The sequence below is a fragment of the Fistularia commersonii genome, chromosome 26, assembly GCF_037954325.1.
Source record: "Fistularia commersonii isolate RoL2024-O1a breed Wild chromosome 26, RoL_Fcom_v1.0, whole genome shotgun sequence".
Lineage (NCBI taxonomy): Eukaryota > Metazoa > Chordata > Actinopteri > Syngnathiformes > Fistulariidae > Fistularia > Fistularia commersonii.
In genome coordinates, this window is record NC_141309.1 from 10,403,481 (window position 1) to 10,419,140 (window position 15,660).

Below are 15,660 nucleotides of genomic sequence, written 5' to 3' on the forward strand. Positions count from 1 at the left end.
ACTTCTAAAGAACAAATAAGCCATGTCTTTTTCCAAGTGAATCTGGAATATCACTGAAGGATTGTATTAATATAATGCATTGAAGAATGAAAGTTATTTTTTTCTTATTTATTTGGCTACAGCCTGTTTATGCATGGGTGCCACCCTTCTCGATCATCCTTTGCAACTGTGTTTTGTATTCAACAATTGTACCGAGGATAGCAACCGGTCTTAGAACTATGCCTCCCTCCCTACAAAGATGTGAGTATAAGGTGTGACTAAAACCACTGCTTAAACTCCTCATGACTGAAGTTCTAAATGTTGAGTCACAGAAACAATGCAGTTTGTTGAGTGTGTTAAACTTGGGTTTCAGCAAGTAGCAAGCATAGGTGATACACAGCTGTATATTTGATACATCAAAACTACAATACTCTGCAAGTAAAGACGATGGCTATCACATGTACTTCATTCAAGATAAGATAAACTTTATTGATCCCCATAGGGGATTTAAAGTGATCTATCTATATATATATACACACGGACACACATAAACACACACACACATATATAGATATAGATACAATACTTTAATCAGAAAAACAAATAGAAAATATGACCGTAATGTATCCAAGTGATAGGATATAAAGCAGGATTCACTAGATCTGCTGTCTTTGTTTTCAAGTTGGCACCCAAGCGGTCTCAAGGTGAAATTCAAACACAAAAGCTTGTAATGAGATACACGAGGGGGCTGCCAAAAATAAGAAGTACATATTCAATTATTGAGAAGAAATTTAAAGAGAAAAGTGCACTTGGAAATAGAGTTTAATAAAACACAAACCTTACTCAAAAGCTGAAATAGAAATGCAAATGTGGTACCATCATCTAACGTCACTGTTCCCTTTGTAACCACCACATGACTGTTCAATGAGATAGTATACTTGTCTTTTCAGGTCAGGTTGTAATGAAATATAATTTTGTGTTTTGTGTGATTTTATAACCTGACGTTCATTTTCCAGGCCTTTCTCTCACACTTGAAGCTTCAGTGTACGCTTGCTTTCTAACATAGTTAAAGATTTGTTTATTGGAGGCTGGTGAAAACGTTAACCCATAACACATTGCCAAAACCTTTTTAAAGACTGACTTTTCCCCTCAATTTTGCAATCGCATTCCTGGATTCCATCGTCACTTAAGACGAATCTCAAAATGCAAAGTGTTTATTTTGCATAGTAAAAAGTCAACCCACTTTTACAGATGCAATCTGATAGGAAGACGAGGTCTGCTTATCTATCCGAGCAGAAAAGTTCGATCACTCTTTCGTGCAACCCATTCAAAAGTCAGAAAAATCCAAATAGACAGTTAGAGCATGAGAAACGCCGCCATGGAACTTTTCATTGGACACCTCAAAAGATGAGCCCGCCCTTTTCTTGAGGATCTGGAATATGATTGGCTGAAGTGGACACGGAACACGCCCGCACTTGGTACGTCATTCGGATGCTGGCACTCCACTAATAGTAGTGACGATGTTGTGGTTAGGGCAATCCATGCTGCTGGTAACTCTTTGAGCGCTACCAGTGCAGACCACCGCCTGGGAGAGCTCAGCCTCGCATGGAGGTGGGCTCGAATCACAGGGTGGCAACGCTGGAGATGTCGCAGATCACAAGCCAAGAAAATGAGCCTTTTAACAGCGACGGAGACTACGAGAGCTTGCCACCTCATGTCTCACTAACGACCCACATGACAGCGGGAGCCGTGGCAGGCATACTGGAGCACACGGTGATGTACCCCGTGGACTCTGTCAAGGTAACCCGAGTGGAACATCACATCTTAAACGCCCACGGCCGGTTGTTCAACCCGCAGACTCGTGGATACGTCTCGCTTACCGACGTTAGCTGTTCAATCATGTTAAGTCTTGCGATGCATGGTTAGCTTCGGCGTTAGCTAATTTAGCGACAGCTCACGCGCATCCATTGAATCGAAGAAAGTCGTCGAACAGGCTGACAAAAGCCACTTTAAGACATATTATCACAAAACAAGTCCGTCGCCGGTGTCATCACTTAGTTGAAATAACTATCGACTTGCTATCAGGGCTCGGTGAACACGCCCGGTCAATCATTGAAATCGTCCGTGAGGGGGAAAATTCCAAAGTTATCCGCGTTTTGAATCACCCACCGCTTCACTGTCTGGAGGTTATTTGCCGTCAAGCGAGGGGAAAAGAAGAGCAGCTCGGACTCAGGGTCTGTTGAAGGTCAATCGTGAAAACAATTAAAAACAGCCTTGAAAGTAAATTACGCACTGACCTGTTCTGGTGCTGCAACCTCAATGTCTGCGTGTTCGCTTTCAATCTTCTTTCTATGTGCGAGGAAACGGAACTTAATGCTCAATCTTAACTGATTAACAGCACAAATTAGTTGACAAGCCAACCAAAGGTGTCGAAAGTATATTAAGTATACACACACGTGTATATACATTTTTGTATTCGAAAGACATGAGTCACAAAGTTACCTTTCACATGTTAGAACAAGAGATCTCCTTTGTCTCTTAATATTTCTATTAAATATGGGGTCAGTGGTACCGTCGCCATCAGTGTTTATCTTCTGATTGTGCAGTCTTGATAACATGAAATAAAATAAAACTTGATATTTACATAATGTCTAAGATCTCTCTCTCCCCCCTTTTCTCTCCCGCTCACTCCGTGGAAGTCACTCCTCAAGTGCACATTTCGTTAATTATTTAATAATTCATATTTTTTTCAAGTAAAACGACCTGAAATGCCAACAGATGTCCCCATTCGAATGTAAAGGTGTGATTACAGAGATGCTCTTCCCGTGATTGTACGAATCATTTAACCGACTGTATCTGAATGGTGTCGGTGACAGTGATGGAGACTTAAGCAGTTCTTCATCACATGAGCCACGATTAGAATATATGCCTCTCACCCCCTAAAAAAATGACATTATTGGCTTTAAGCCTGTGTCTACAAGTGATTGCCAAGCTTTGGTATGTTTGTGAACTTTGCCCTCACAATCCCCACTCTTCTTGTTTGGCCTTTGTTTTCCAACAATGTTGGTGTTTTCAAGACATTATGTGACAGAATAAATAAAACCACGTTGATGTGACATCAACAACTTTTATTCGCATGGAGCAAGAACAGTCTTTCCTTTGGCATTACATCCTCTTTACTGTGGTTTCAGACACAAGGAATCATACTAAACTAACCCAGGGGCCTTTACTTCATTACTCAAATATCTTTTGTCATTTCCTGTCATGATTTCTTTTCGAATTGCGTAAGCATCTCATGTTTGTCAGAGGAATGTGTTAAATGGTGAGTGAGTCAGACTTTGTTCGGTAATTTTTTTAATTCTAAACTTACAAAAGAACCCACCTTACTTCCTCTTCAATTGCATCTATTTTTACAGATCCGACCACAGACAGTTTTGAGTGTCATGAAATAAAACTATGGATTAACACTGCAGGTCTTGGTGGCCAGTTTCATTTTAACTGCCAGCTACTTTTTTTTAATGTTGTCCTCCCTAAGATATAGAAGGAGACACACCTATAGCTGGGGTTAATTGTAGGGGAGGGGTGGTCTTATCTGTGTTGCACACACTTGACATCAGCCCCATGCAGTAAAGGGTGTGTGTGCGCAATAGCCTCTCTGATAAGTGAGCTGTCAAAGCCCAAATTTGTCGGAGGAAAGATGGAACACGGCGTTTTCTAAATCGTGTTCTCATATTTTCAGTTTCACTGTGGTTATTATTGTTTATTTTTATGTTTATAGTCTCCGCACTATTTTGACAAAAACACGTCACAAAGTGGGAAAAAATATCAGTAAGGCAAAGTATAAAGATACATGCACTTGGTGTGCATGCTGCTGTGTGTGTGTGTGTGTGTGTGTGGGGGGGGTGATCAAAAGAGCTGTAAAAGACAGAGTAATCCCCCATAAGGGTCAGTTATAAATGACAGTTTAACTCTTTGCTGTACATTGTGTCACTTTTGAGATTTAACATCAGACCGGATCTAACTTTAGTTTCTTCTTGCAAAATCTCAGATTCACCATCTTACTGTGGTACTGTTTTTGTCAGCAAAGTAGTTTGATTGAGTTGTGAGTTACTGTGACTCCCTCCTCAAGTTATCACTTCAATCTTTGTAAGACTCTCTTATAATCCTACTTATAGTGGAAGGTATTGGTATTCAAGAGCACCAAGTCTATTGTGGATGTCGTGATACATTTCCTGATGACCAAATGAATAACATCTTTATGACTTGGTCAGTGTCGATGGGGGAGGGGGGGCAAAATAACGAGTCTGGTGTTCCTGTCCATCATCAGACCAACACTTGGCAGTGTTTTCATTCCTGTCAGCTAAAGATTATTTTGCCTGTTTGAGAATGTCATGTAACTTGAAAGGAAAGTTCTTCAGCACAGTTGTTAAACTCTTATTTGTTCTCAAAGATTATTTAACCTTCAGGCTATTTATAGTTATAGTTGTCAGTCAATATTATTTACAAATTCTTGATTGATACGCCTGAATATGAAAAACTTCGTCTTGCCTCAGTCTTCAAGAGAACAATGTGTTGTGCGGAGCACTAATGCAATCACAAAAACCTCAGACATAAACTACCCTACCAGGTTTTGTATGCCCAAAGTTCCCAAATCTGTATCAAACGGAAATGTAATTGATACTTTATTGTTAACACGGAGGAAGGAAGCACAAAGGAACACACTGAGGAAGATAGACTTGTCCTATCTCCTTAGTCAGCTTCTGCTCCATCCTCACAAATAAAAACAGGCTTTGTGCTTTTCTGATAACTTGGCACGGTAGAATAAAACAACGGGCCTCCCATACCAGCCACAGGAGACACACATCACTCAGACAGGACGTCTGCTGCCAAGAGCACTTATTGTCAGAAAAATGTGACAGCATTGCAGGCAAAAATACATCAAGAAACCACAATTTCACTTTCAGAAGTGTCAGCTGTGAGTGTACACTTGTGCCCATAACATCAAGTCTAACACATATGGACTGACCTATAATTGTTTTAATGAACATTTTTATTTTTTCCAGACACGGATGCAGAGTCTGCAGCCGGACCCAAATGCTCAATATAAGGGTGTATATGAAGCTTTGAAGAGGATTGTACGAACAGAGGGGTTCCTCAGGCCTCTTAGGGGCCTCAACATCACCATGATGGGTGCAGGTCCTGCCCATGCGCTCTACTTTACCTGTTACGAACGAGTTAAACACTCCCTAAGTGACGTCATTAAGAGTGGAGGCAACAGCCATTTAGCCAATGGTATGTGTTTCCACATCCCAAGCACAAAATGATTGTCGCACTTTCACATAAGAGGCTCGGCTTAGTGGACTGGAGTTACAATAAGCCATGGTAATGAAATATCCTGTTTACAACAGCTGGTATAAATAAAACCATACCCTCCGTCACGAATAATCCAAACAAGCTTTCTGGGATTTGTCGGTACAAACCCGACTTTTCTTGCTTGTAGACAACAAGGTCTGCTATATCAAGAAAAAAAAAAAATCATTTAGCCAGCCTCGGTTAAGCTAAATCTGTTATTGGTTACTGATTCAATGCGTTTTGACTAAAGATTTACGTAATGGTTCAACAGGTATTGCAGGTAGTGTGGCCACTGTTCTCCATGATGCCATCATGAACCCTGCTGAGGGTAAGAGCCTTGTGTAAATTCAGTTTTCATGAAAATAATGCCCTAGGACTGTGCCCCTGGGAGGTGTAATGATAATTTAGGGTATTAATGGAATTGCAGCATTTAGAAAAGCCACATCAATTGCACAAAAACACTTTGTCCTCTTGGAAAATATTGTATCTATGACTTCAAGACCTAAAATTTCATTTTTCGGCACAGCCAATGATTTTTTGGGTCTCAATTACATAACAATAAATATTAGAATTATTTATGCAGTTTAAAGCAGGCTATGGTGCCGGTATCAGGTCATCTAATGGCTATGCTCCCGATGGCATGCATTCCGATTGTGTGTTGCATTGACATTTTGTTTTCAGATAAGCCTAATCTAATGGATCTGAATAATACCAATTGTAATCTGTTTATTATGACATTTTAACAATACTTTATTGATTTCAAATTTAACTTTGACATGAATCAGATTTCCTCTTCCACAAATATTATAACATTGGTCAAGCTGAAGTTTTCAAGTGGCTATTTTTAAAATGCCTCCCTTTGTCTTGTTTATTATTGTCTATGAGTGAAAGTATGCAATATAGACTGAATATTTTGACAGGCAGTGACTGTGTTCTTTGCTTTCTTACATGGCTCAGTAGTGAAACAGAGGATGCAAATGTACAACTCCCCTTATCAAGGACTCTGGGACTGTGTTCGAACAGTCATTCGTGCGGAAGGTATCGGAGCCTTTTACCGCAGCTACAGCACCCAGCTGACCATGAATATCCCCTTCCAAGCTGTTCACTTCATCACCTACGAGACCATGCAGGAGCAGCTGAACCCCAACAGACACTACCACCCTGGCAGCCATATTGTGTCAGGAGCAGTGGCAGGAGCAGTTTCTGCTGCCGTTACCACCCCACTGGACGTTTGTAAAACACTGCTTAACACTCAGGAGAACATTGCACTCAACTCCATGAACATCAGTGGGCATTTAACAGGAATGGCAAATGCCTTAAGGACAGTGTATCGTCTTGGCGGTTTGGGTGCCTTCTTCAAAGGGGTTCAGGCTCGGGTTATATATCAGATGCCCTCCACTGCCATTGCTTGGTCAGTATATGAGTTCTTCAAGTACTTCCTGACAAAGCAGGAAAGACAGGCAGGACCTGGTACTTTGTAATGGAAAGGGTAGTTGAGCAACTGATGCAAGAAACCTGATATATGAGGAAATACCCTGTCCTTCTCTGAAAGGGAAGTCGACGTAAGGGTGGTATGTTGGAGAGCAACTCTTCTTAATGTCTTTTCTTTTTTTTTTTGGTGACAGACTTCAATTAGGATTATGTTGCACGAATGGGTTATGGAACAGTGATGGTAATCCTTCTAGGTCAAAACAAAGAAGAGGTTAAATTAGAGAGGAGCTGAGCTGTGACCCTTTTCTGCCTCTGTTCCCCAAACACCAGACACAACTTTCTATGTTGTGACCTTATAACTATGATGGCTCGAATAATGTTTATGGCTCTTAATATTGGAACTTTTTATTTATTTGGTTAGCTTTCTGGTGCTTGTATTTTAAGGATGCAGAAGAAACACATTGCTATTTGCTTGTTTTATTTCACTGTGTATTTATAGAAATCTATTACAACAGACTTCTTTTTCACTACAGGGAAGAAGGAAAAGCTGCCCCTTCCAAGTGCCTCTTAACTCCTTTGCTCTTATTTTTTAAAAGGCAAATCTTGAATCCCACATTTCATTTTCACAGTCTAAGTAGCACCAAAATTACATGCATTACATGCAAGAATGCATTACATACATTCTTGGATCTCTACATTTTGATTGGTCATATTTGTAAACTTATCATACATTAGTGAATTTTTTTTTTTTTTGCTTCATTTTTACATTTACATTCCTACTTGTCTAGCTGTTTAGTTTGAAGTGTTCAACGTCAGTTCTCATATGAGAGTGTTCTGTCTTGAGCATTGAGGTGTTCTTGCTCAGGTGGGGCAACTGTTCACTTTCTTCAAACAACAGTGTTAAATCACGCACAATAATAGTCTCATATAAAGAATATTAGGTGATGTAGAAATAAGGCAGCTTGTTTATAGAAAAACACAAGCAGAGTACACGTTCATTATTAAGAAGGTACAAAGTTGGATCAATAAGTTACATGGGATGGTGGCCTCATCTCAGCCCTTGCACTGGTGTAATCTTCAGCCTCTAAGGGACCTGTATCAATTTTTGTGTCATATTGACTTTCAATCTGAAGGTTGTATATAAAATATTTTCAAGACATAAGTTTTGCTGATACATGAGCGCTATTTGTGATATTCACTTGTTGCTTTATACTCGCTTATTTTTTTACAGCCTTTAATAATGTTCTACTCTGTATTTAATACATCTCCAGATAAGGGCTGGATTATATAGACAAATAAGAATGTCATGATATTCAGAAGATCATTTTTCTATATTGTTTGCTTAGGTTTTGAAAATATACACATTGTCTAGCCCGACTGCTGACAAACATGCAAACCAGCATAAATCAAGAGATTCACTTGTTTCTGATTACTGATTACTTTTTCTTCAATTTGTCAAATTCTGTAAGTCTTTCAAACCCATAATTCTCTACTAGAACAATTTCTAATGTACCAAAGACATACAATTTATTCGTTTAGCTTTTTTCTTCTTATCTGCTCTTGACGCTACCGTTTGCATGATCCAGAAATAATGTTGTCATTGGCCCTCATTTAGTTTCAGAGATGCTCATGAATAACTTTTCAGTTTTGATTTTTAAGTTACTTGTTTCATTTAATCCCTGAAATAGTTTAACTTCTCCAAAGCATATACACAACCATAGGCAGTTGAAATGAAAATTGTATGTGCTACGTTTTTAGTCTGTTTAAAAAAAAAAAAAAAGATCGCAAAGGATTACATTTCAAACCAAATTTGTATTGTTCACTCAGACTGTTTTGTTTTTTGATCCCATACTACAGTAGCCTTGCTGTAGGGGGTCGTTTGAGTGGACGATGAATTTGGTGTGTTTCGACAAAGAAACAAAATATTGTGTAAAATAAACTGAAAATATTTCAACTCAAGTACAGCAATGCAAGTAAGAATAGCTTTTCACTTATTTTCTATGTAATTCCAATGGAAACAGGTTGCCCTCCCTGTTGCCATTTACAACCTGTTATTCCTACACCTTAAGGCAACATCTGTGCCCACCTGTCAGTTTACAATTGTGTTAGCTGTGCTCCCATTAATTGTGACATGCTTACATTTGGAGTTGATGCTGCTCACATGCTCCTTGACATGAAATCATAAGAATGTGAGGATTTTCCAAAATGTTAACGTTTTATGCTGTTAACGCACAAGTGAAAATGAAATGGGTGGTGGGATGATATACAGTAAGTTGAGTGCCAACTACAGAGAAAGAAGTCAGACCATGCAAATATGAAATTATTGTGATATGATGCTGCTACAGTTTGTAACACTGGAGCTGAAATAAACATGCAAGTGAGAAATGTGGTTTATATCTGCACAATGTTTTTTTTTGTTCATGTATTTCCTTATCTGAGCCTTGAGGAAGATGTGTTTGTTTTGACAACTGAGACAGCCATTATAAGAAACAAAGCTGAGCAGTTACAATTAGATATTCTTCAATTCATTTCAGTGTGGTATTTCTGATCCAGATTGAACAATCACAAGGATCAATTTGATTTAACCCAAAACTGGCAGTCAATCATCCAGCCAGACATTTTTTTAAGAGAATAGTGCTATTGTGAACTCGAGGGATAAGAGGTGATTTTTGGTCATTTTCCCTTGACTGTTTTCCTTTTTGTTATCCAGGGTTTGAGCGGAAGTGAAGGCATTAGCAATGATTAGTTCAGAAACCATTATAACCAGATCATAAACAACTACAGCTCTCCTGAGTCTGTTGTTTTTGGACAATATTTCTAAACCAAAAGTACTACTGAAGTTTTTGGTTAAGATCAACTAACTTTTGGTTATTACTATTTCCCCTGTGAGCAGGAGTACCAGCAGAGGTCAGTATAGTACCATTTCAAGCCTGGCTTTCAATACAGTATGACTTTTTCAGAGCAGCACCAACCTCTTCGCTTTCTTTGCCACGTGGACAGATTTTTTTTTTATAATAGATATGTGTAAACAATAATTAAAAATATTTTTTGCACATGTAATCACATATTTGCATCGTCACACACATACCTCAAAGTATCTAATTTTGTATTAAGCTATTTTTTAGTTGGTGCTGCCATTCTAAAAAATCCTATGCTGCTCCTGCTGGATGTCATTGTAATTTTGCTCTGAAAATCAATGAATCAGTTCATGAATATTTAATCGATCCTCCTACTTTTTCTTCTTTTGTTTGAATGAACAATATTTTGACATCAGCAGAAAAAAGCCAACAAAAAGTATATCCCCAGCATTAGGCAATGGTCTGGGAGAAGTTAGAACCTTTGAAGAGATTAGTGCACATACCTAAAAACAAAATTATATAAAGATGTTTAAACAACTGCAAATAGAAACCATATTTAAGCGCACAGAACTATCTAAACCCTTATATCCAATTATATCAAGTTATATGAAAGCCTAAACTTCTATGATTTCCTCTATCATGTTAAAAAAAGTCTTAATCAAGGACTTGGTCATTAACCTGCAAATGTAAGAGACATAAAGCACTGTACATTAGTATTAGGTTGGATGAAAGAAGCCCGAGGGTTTCTTTATCTTTACTTTGTAGAATCTAGCAAAAAAAGACCCATTTCCCTTTCACTTGATATCAAGATGTTTGTATAATTACTGGATAATAGATAATATCAGTATTTCTAGATAGCCTGTTTGCATACTTCCTTTTGTTTGCATATATTCATTGGTTTCTTATCACTTGGGAATCTGTTTTTTTCCTGACAGAAATGAAAGCTGATGGTATAATAGTGCAATCTTCAGGGCTGTGGCAATTGTTGTGCTTCATAACATGGATGAGGAAGAGAAATCTTCAGAACAAAACATATTTCCTGAATGAGAGGTAGAACAAGCACAGGTCCAGTTGTCACAATACTAGTTAGCAGTGGATCATGACTTGGATTTCTGAGAATCTTTATAGAAAAAAATAGACTGACTGATAAATTGTAGATCTGAAATCTCGATAGCAATAAAAAAAAGACTGTTCTGTGTGTTATCCCGTGTTACCTCATTGATCAAAGCGGATTAATTGAAAAGTGTTGCTGATTGGAAAAAGAAACACTGGGCCTCTAAAGGCCCCTATATGGTTTTGGTCTGTGAATCTGATTGTTTAGATATTGGTGTTTTATTTATACATATAGCAATATGTATTGACCAATGAATCTAGAAATTTGAATCAAATTTGGAGGGATTGATTTGGGATTGTAGTTTTGATTGTTGTTTGATTGATGTTTATAGTGATTATATTTTTACAATTTTTTTTTTATCTCAATTTTTGGCATTTTATTGTACATTTCTAGATTTGTGGGATAATTAAAGGAATATTCTATTCTATTGAGCCAAGGTGTAAAACTGAAGAGGCTGGAGACATTTCTTACTGTGTAGGATTGTGCTCATTTATCCAATCTATTAGCAGTGACTGAAATACAGCTATTATTCCTGTCACCTGCACAGTTATAAATGACAGAATAAGTTTGTAATGTTGTTATAAGGGTGAGGGTTAAGTAGGTACCTAAATTTATCCAGAAATATTTGTGCTGTACATATGCATGCTCACGTATGGACACATGCTCACACACACACACACACACATACACACACACACACACACACACACACACACTCACACACACACAGGTTCAGATCAGCTGATTAGACTGATTCACTGGTGTCTGCTGTGTTTACCAAACACTTAACTGACATTCCAACCCACGTGTTGTCTGCTTTAACTCGTTTTATTGATCAAACACATCATGTCCTGATCCATTCATTTACTTGACACTTTCCTCTCCTCTTTGTCTCAAATATAGGTCCAGTTCCCAGGATGTCTCATGTAACACATAATGTTATTAAAGATCTTTTGAACATAAAGTGTTCAATTACAAAAGACAGCCATTCGTCATCATTATTGATTAATCAGGGGTCCCCATTGGTCCCCAACAGTCTACATTTGGTAATTACTTACAATGACTAATGTGATATTTAATTAATATTTCACCAAAAGAAAAAAAAGATTAAAAATGAGCATACAACATTCATGACAGAGTTGAAAACGGCATTGTGTATATTCATAACGAATATGTAATGCTAGTTTAAAATGATCATTATTTTCAGCATCATTGGAAGAAGATTAAAAGCATGCTCTAACTGAATGCTAATAAAAATGACATAAAATAACTGCAGTGCCTTGATTTGACATTAGATGGCCAGAATGTATTCAGATATTCACAAGTCATGGACCATTCAAGGAAGGGACATAGAGAAGAGCAGAATCAGCAAGAACAGCATAACGTGCCAACACTTGAATTAGAAATGGAATTTGAAATATCAACATGGAGGAAGATAGAAGGAAAAAATGCAAAAATATTTATCAAAATGACATAACACTGGACAAAAATTTATCTTGTGTGGAGAATGTGTAATGAGGCATTAAAAACCCCCTTAACTGAAATGATTCCATCTGAAGGAGCTGAAGGAAGCGGGAGACTGTCTGGTTACACGTTTGACCAGAACCATAATTATTTCCCAGGCCATTCAAGTCCAAGTTAAGTTTCATTTGACTCACTTAATTAAAAAGTTTAAATTTGCTTTTAGGAATTAATTCAGTGTTTTTTTTCTCCTCTCCATCATCCCTCTGCTCACTCTGTAGTTATGCCTTTTTAATGATCATGTATTAAAGAGGAAGAAGATGATAAGCATGGGAAATGATACGCATACATACCGGAATCATGTTAAAATAAAAGTAATTGTAATCTATAGACAAAAATTGTACATACCTTGGTACTTAAAGCTCGTCTCCCATTTTAAATCATTACCAACAGTTTCTTGAGAATGTTATCATTAGAATCTGTATTTGAATAGGTGAGTCCTTGAAGCACATGAAAAAAGCCTTTTTCTAGGGTGAAAACATTTCTAGGGTGAAACTTAGCTTATGTTTTAAGTGCTGGAAAGCCCATCCGATGATACTGATTGAAGAATAAGTATTCATGATCACACAGGAGGCAGCTTGTAAGGCCATTGTTACTGTTCTTAAATTAAGAAGTCTGAACAAATATGTATGTGAAGCAAATCCATTCCCACTCATGAGGGAAAAAATGCAATACCAGTGCGATATCTCTTTGAAAACATGTTTTTGTCCATAGAGACACTTAAAATCAGGGTTTCTATTACAAAACTGCATTTTGTTTTTACTTGACCTCATTGTGCTCTTGGTAATCTGTTTAGTTATTCCTGATGATTGTAATTTATTTTACCATTTCTATGAGGGTACAGGCCTGCAGATAGGCCATGTAACGATGGACAAAAACAACTTATCTGAAGGTTTTATCGCGATAGAAACAGTGAGATTTATTCAGACCTGACATGCCTTGGAACACGTACACTGGTGTTGTGATGCCGTTGTCCCCGTTGTGTTTAGCTTTTGCCCTTGTCCATGAGCAAGTTGTTTATCTGAAGCGTACAATGAAAAGCCTCCTCTGCCCATGTCCTCTGTCCTTGTCATGCTTTTCTCTAATCTGCCCCATCTACAGTAATCTGTCTCACTACTTTATGTCTTTATCCCACCGATAAGAGCAATGGAAAATTACGACTGACTGTTCTCCTGCAACAAGTTCTCCCTGTTTGGTTCTTTCTCTGTCTCCCTCCCTGACACACTCCTCTCCTCACAATCAGTATTAACCACTGGAAGATGTAAATGGAGCGTTCTATCTCAGGGCAGGAGATGAAGGCTGCTGCTCCACTGGGAGGTAACATGAGGGATCCAATTACACCATCAGAGGAAGTTTATGATTGTGGATGAAAGATTGGGGCTGTTTTAAACGTCTTTATCAACCCCACCAAGTTTGTCAGACAGTCACGGCATATTGGAGCACTGACAAAGATGCCTTTGTGGTCGGGTTTACCTTTCTCCTCATCTCTTGAGAAGATCTGCTTTTTTTTTCTGGTATCCTCGAAGAACATTATAACAACCCATGACCGCAGAGTTTGATCAAATTCTCACAAAGATAAAAATGAATATAACCTCCATGGCGAAGAACCTTGACAAAGCTAGTCCTGTAATTTTGCTAACAAAGTATATCAGACTAAAATATGTTTCCACTTGCCTCTTTGGCATTTCATAGATCCGTGCACAAAAAAGAAGAAAAAAAAGATTTGCATTCTTTTAGCCAAAGCAGTGCCACAGTATTAACCAGTTCAGCAGCTAAACTTGGCTAGTTTGTGTGTGTTTTTGTTTTCATAGAATACAACAAAATTGGACTCTTTAGTCAAAAATTTGCAATACTAAATTTTCATATTCAAAAACATTTTTGTACATCGTCATACTGTATGTAGAGTGAAAATTCATCACTCAAATATTTCAGGTGGAGATAAGATAGTAAAGCATTCCTCCGTTAACTTGGCCCATCCAGTTAATCCAGGTGCAGAGGCGCTCTCTCAACCTGCTCAACAAAATGGAAGAGGATGTTGTTTTTAGCGCGTTTGTATTTGTGACTCACTGTACCGTGTCTCTCTGAACCCCGAGGAAGTGCAGGTATTACAATGGCTAGCACAATAATCATTGTTCCTCTAACCTTCAACTTCACCCTTCAACAAACTCCTTTATCTGATCAGTATGTTCATATGTGGCCCGACAGCTAAGAGACACTGAGCGATACTGTCAGATTTTCAATGCCGTCAAAACAGATGTTATCTGCCCTCTTTATGTCTAATTACCTGTTTATTCCAAGGGATTTGCATGAACGGCATAGTCACTGGTTTTGCTGATAGAAACTCACTTTTCTGTGAGGAACTCCTCCAACTTTGCAATCTATGTTTTTTTTTTTTTCCTATTCGTAGCGGTACAATAAGTTTTCAGCTGTTTGTGTGTTTTACAAAGTACAGATAACGCAGTTAACTTTCTCTCGATGTTCACCTCAGTGGATGGTAGAACTAAATAAACAAACCGTAAAGTGTTTGTCACTCTAAAACTGATTGAAGTTGATTGACACTTACAAAAAAGGGATGTATGAGAGCACTGATATAGCTTTCTTCAAAAAAAAGATAAAGAAAATGAACAAAACAGGTGATTCCTACATTCTTATGAAGGCAAAATGTCACAAAATCAGACAGGTCACAGGTATGACAGCTGCCATATTTTCCTCTCTCCACTTCATCATCCCTCTACACACTCTGTAGTTATGCCTTAACAAACCTACATCTCCTAAGTATTTAAATCCCTCATTGGTTGTCTTATCAGCTCTACTCATCCTGATGCAGCAGCATAAATAGTTTATATCTCTCTCTCTTGCTCTCTCTCACACACACACACTCATAGGCACACATGTACACACACACACACACACTCATTCTTTGTAGGCCATGCATTTAATGATACTTCAGGTGAACGTGCCAATTCTTGTGTTTCCATGATCTGGAGTGTCCACAATCTATTATTGGGAGGTCATCAAGTACTGATCTTTATTTACCCTATCTGCAATTTTTATTTCTGAGCAGTTCTTGGATTCGGCCGGTAGGAATGCATTCTGCAGGAGAGGTGGTGTACATGAATGCTCTCTGCAAAAGCAGTAATATTCAATTAGTCAGAAAACTTATGACGTGAGATTTGAGGGCCAGTGGTATGAAGTACTGCTTTGTGTCCTGTCAGACTTCATCAAGGATTTTACCTTTTCTTATTGTTTGGAAAAGTATGTTTGCATTTCATCTATTGTGAACACCTTGTATACATAGTATTCTGAAAGAGCCACAGGATTTAGGTTATTTTTAGATGGATTTTTAAGGCATCAGAATTCAGAAACCAGTCTACCATGTAATCTTTTTTTAGAGAAATGTCTTAA

The 15,660-nt window shown here is 38.0% G+C and overlaps 1 protein-coding gene across 1 annotated transcript; it reads left to right on the forward strand.

The window, feature by feature from the left end:
• The first annotated feature begins 1,475 nt into the window (after nucleotides 1-1,475).
• Nucleotides 1,476-9,164, forward strand: slc25a37 (solute carrier family 25 member 37). The gene is made up of 4 exons (XM_086174160.1): nucleotides 1,476-1,779; nucleotides 5,043-5,271; nucleotides 5,603-5,659; nucleotides 6,289-9,164. The coding sequence occupies exons 1-4, from the start codon at nucleotides 1,585-1,587 to the stop codon at nucleotides 6,810-6,812; spliced, it is 1,005 nt and encodes a 334-aa protein (XP_086030286.1). The 5' UTR covers nucleotides 1,476-1,584; the 3' UTR covers nucleotides 6,813-9,164.
• The last annotated feature ends 6,496 nt before the right edge of the window (nucleotides 9,165-15,660 follow it).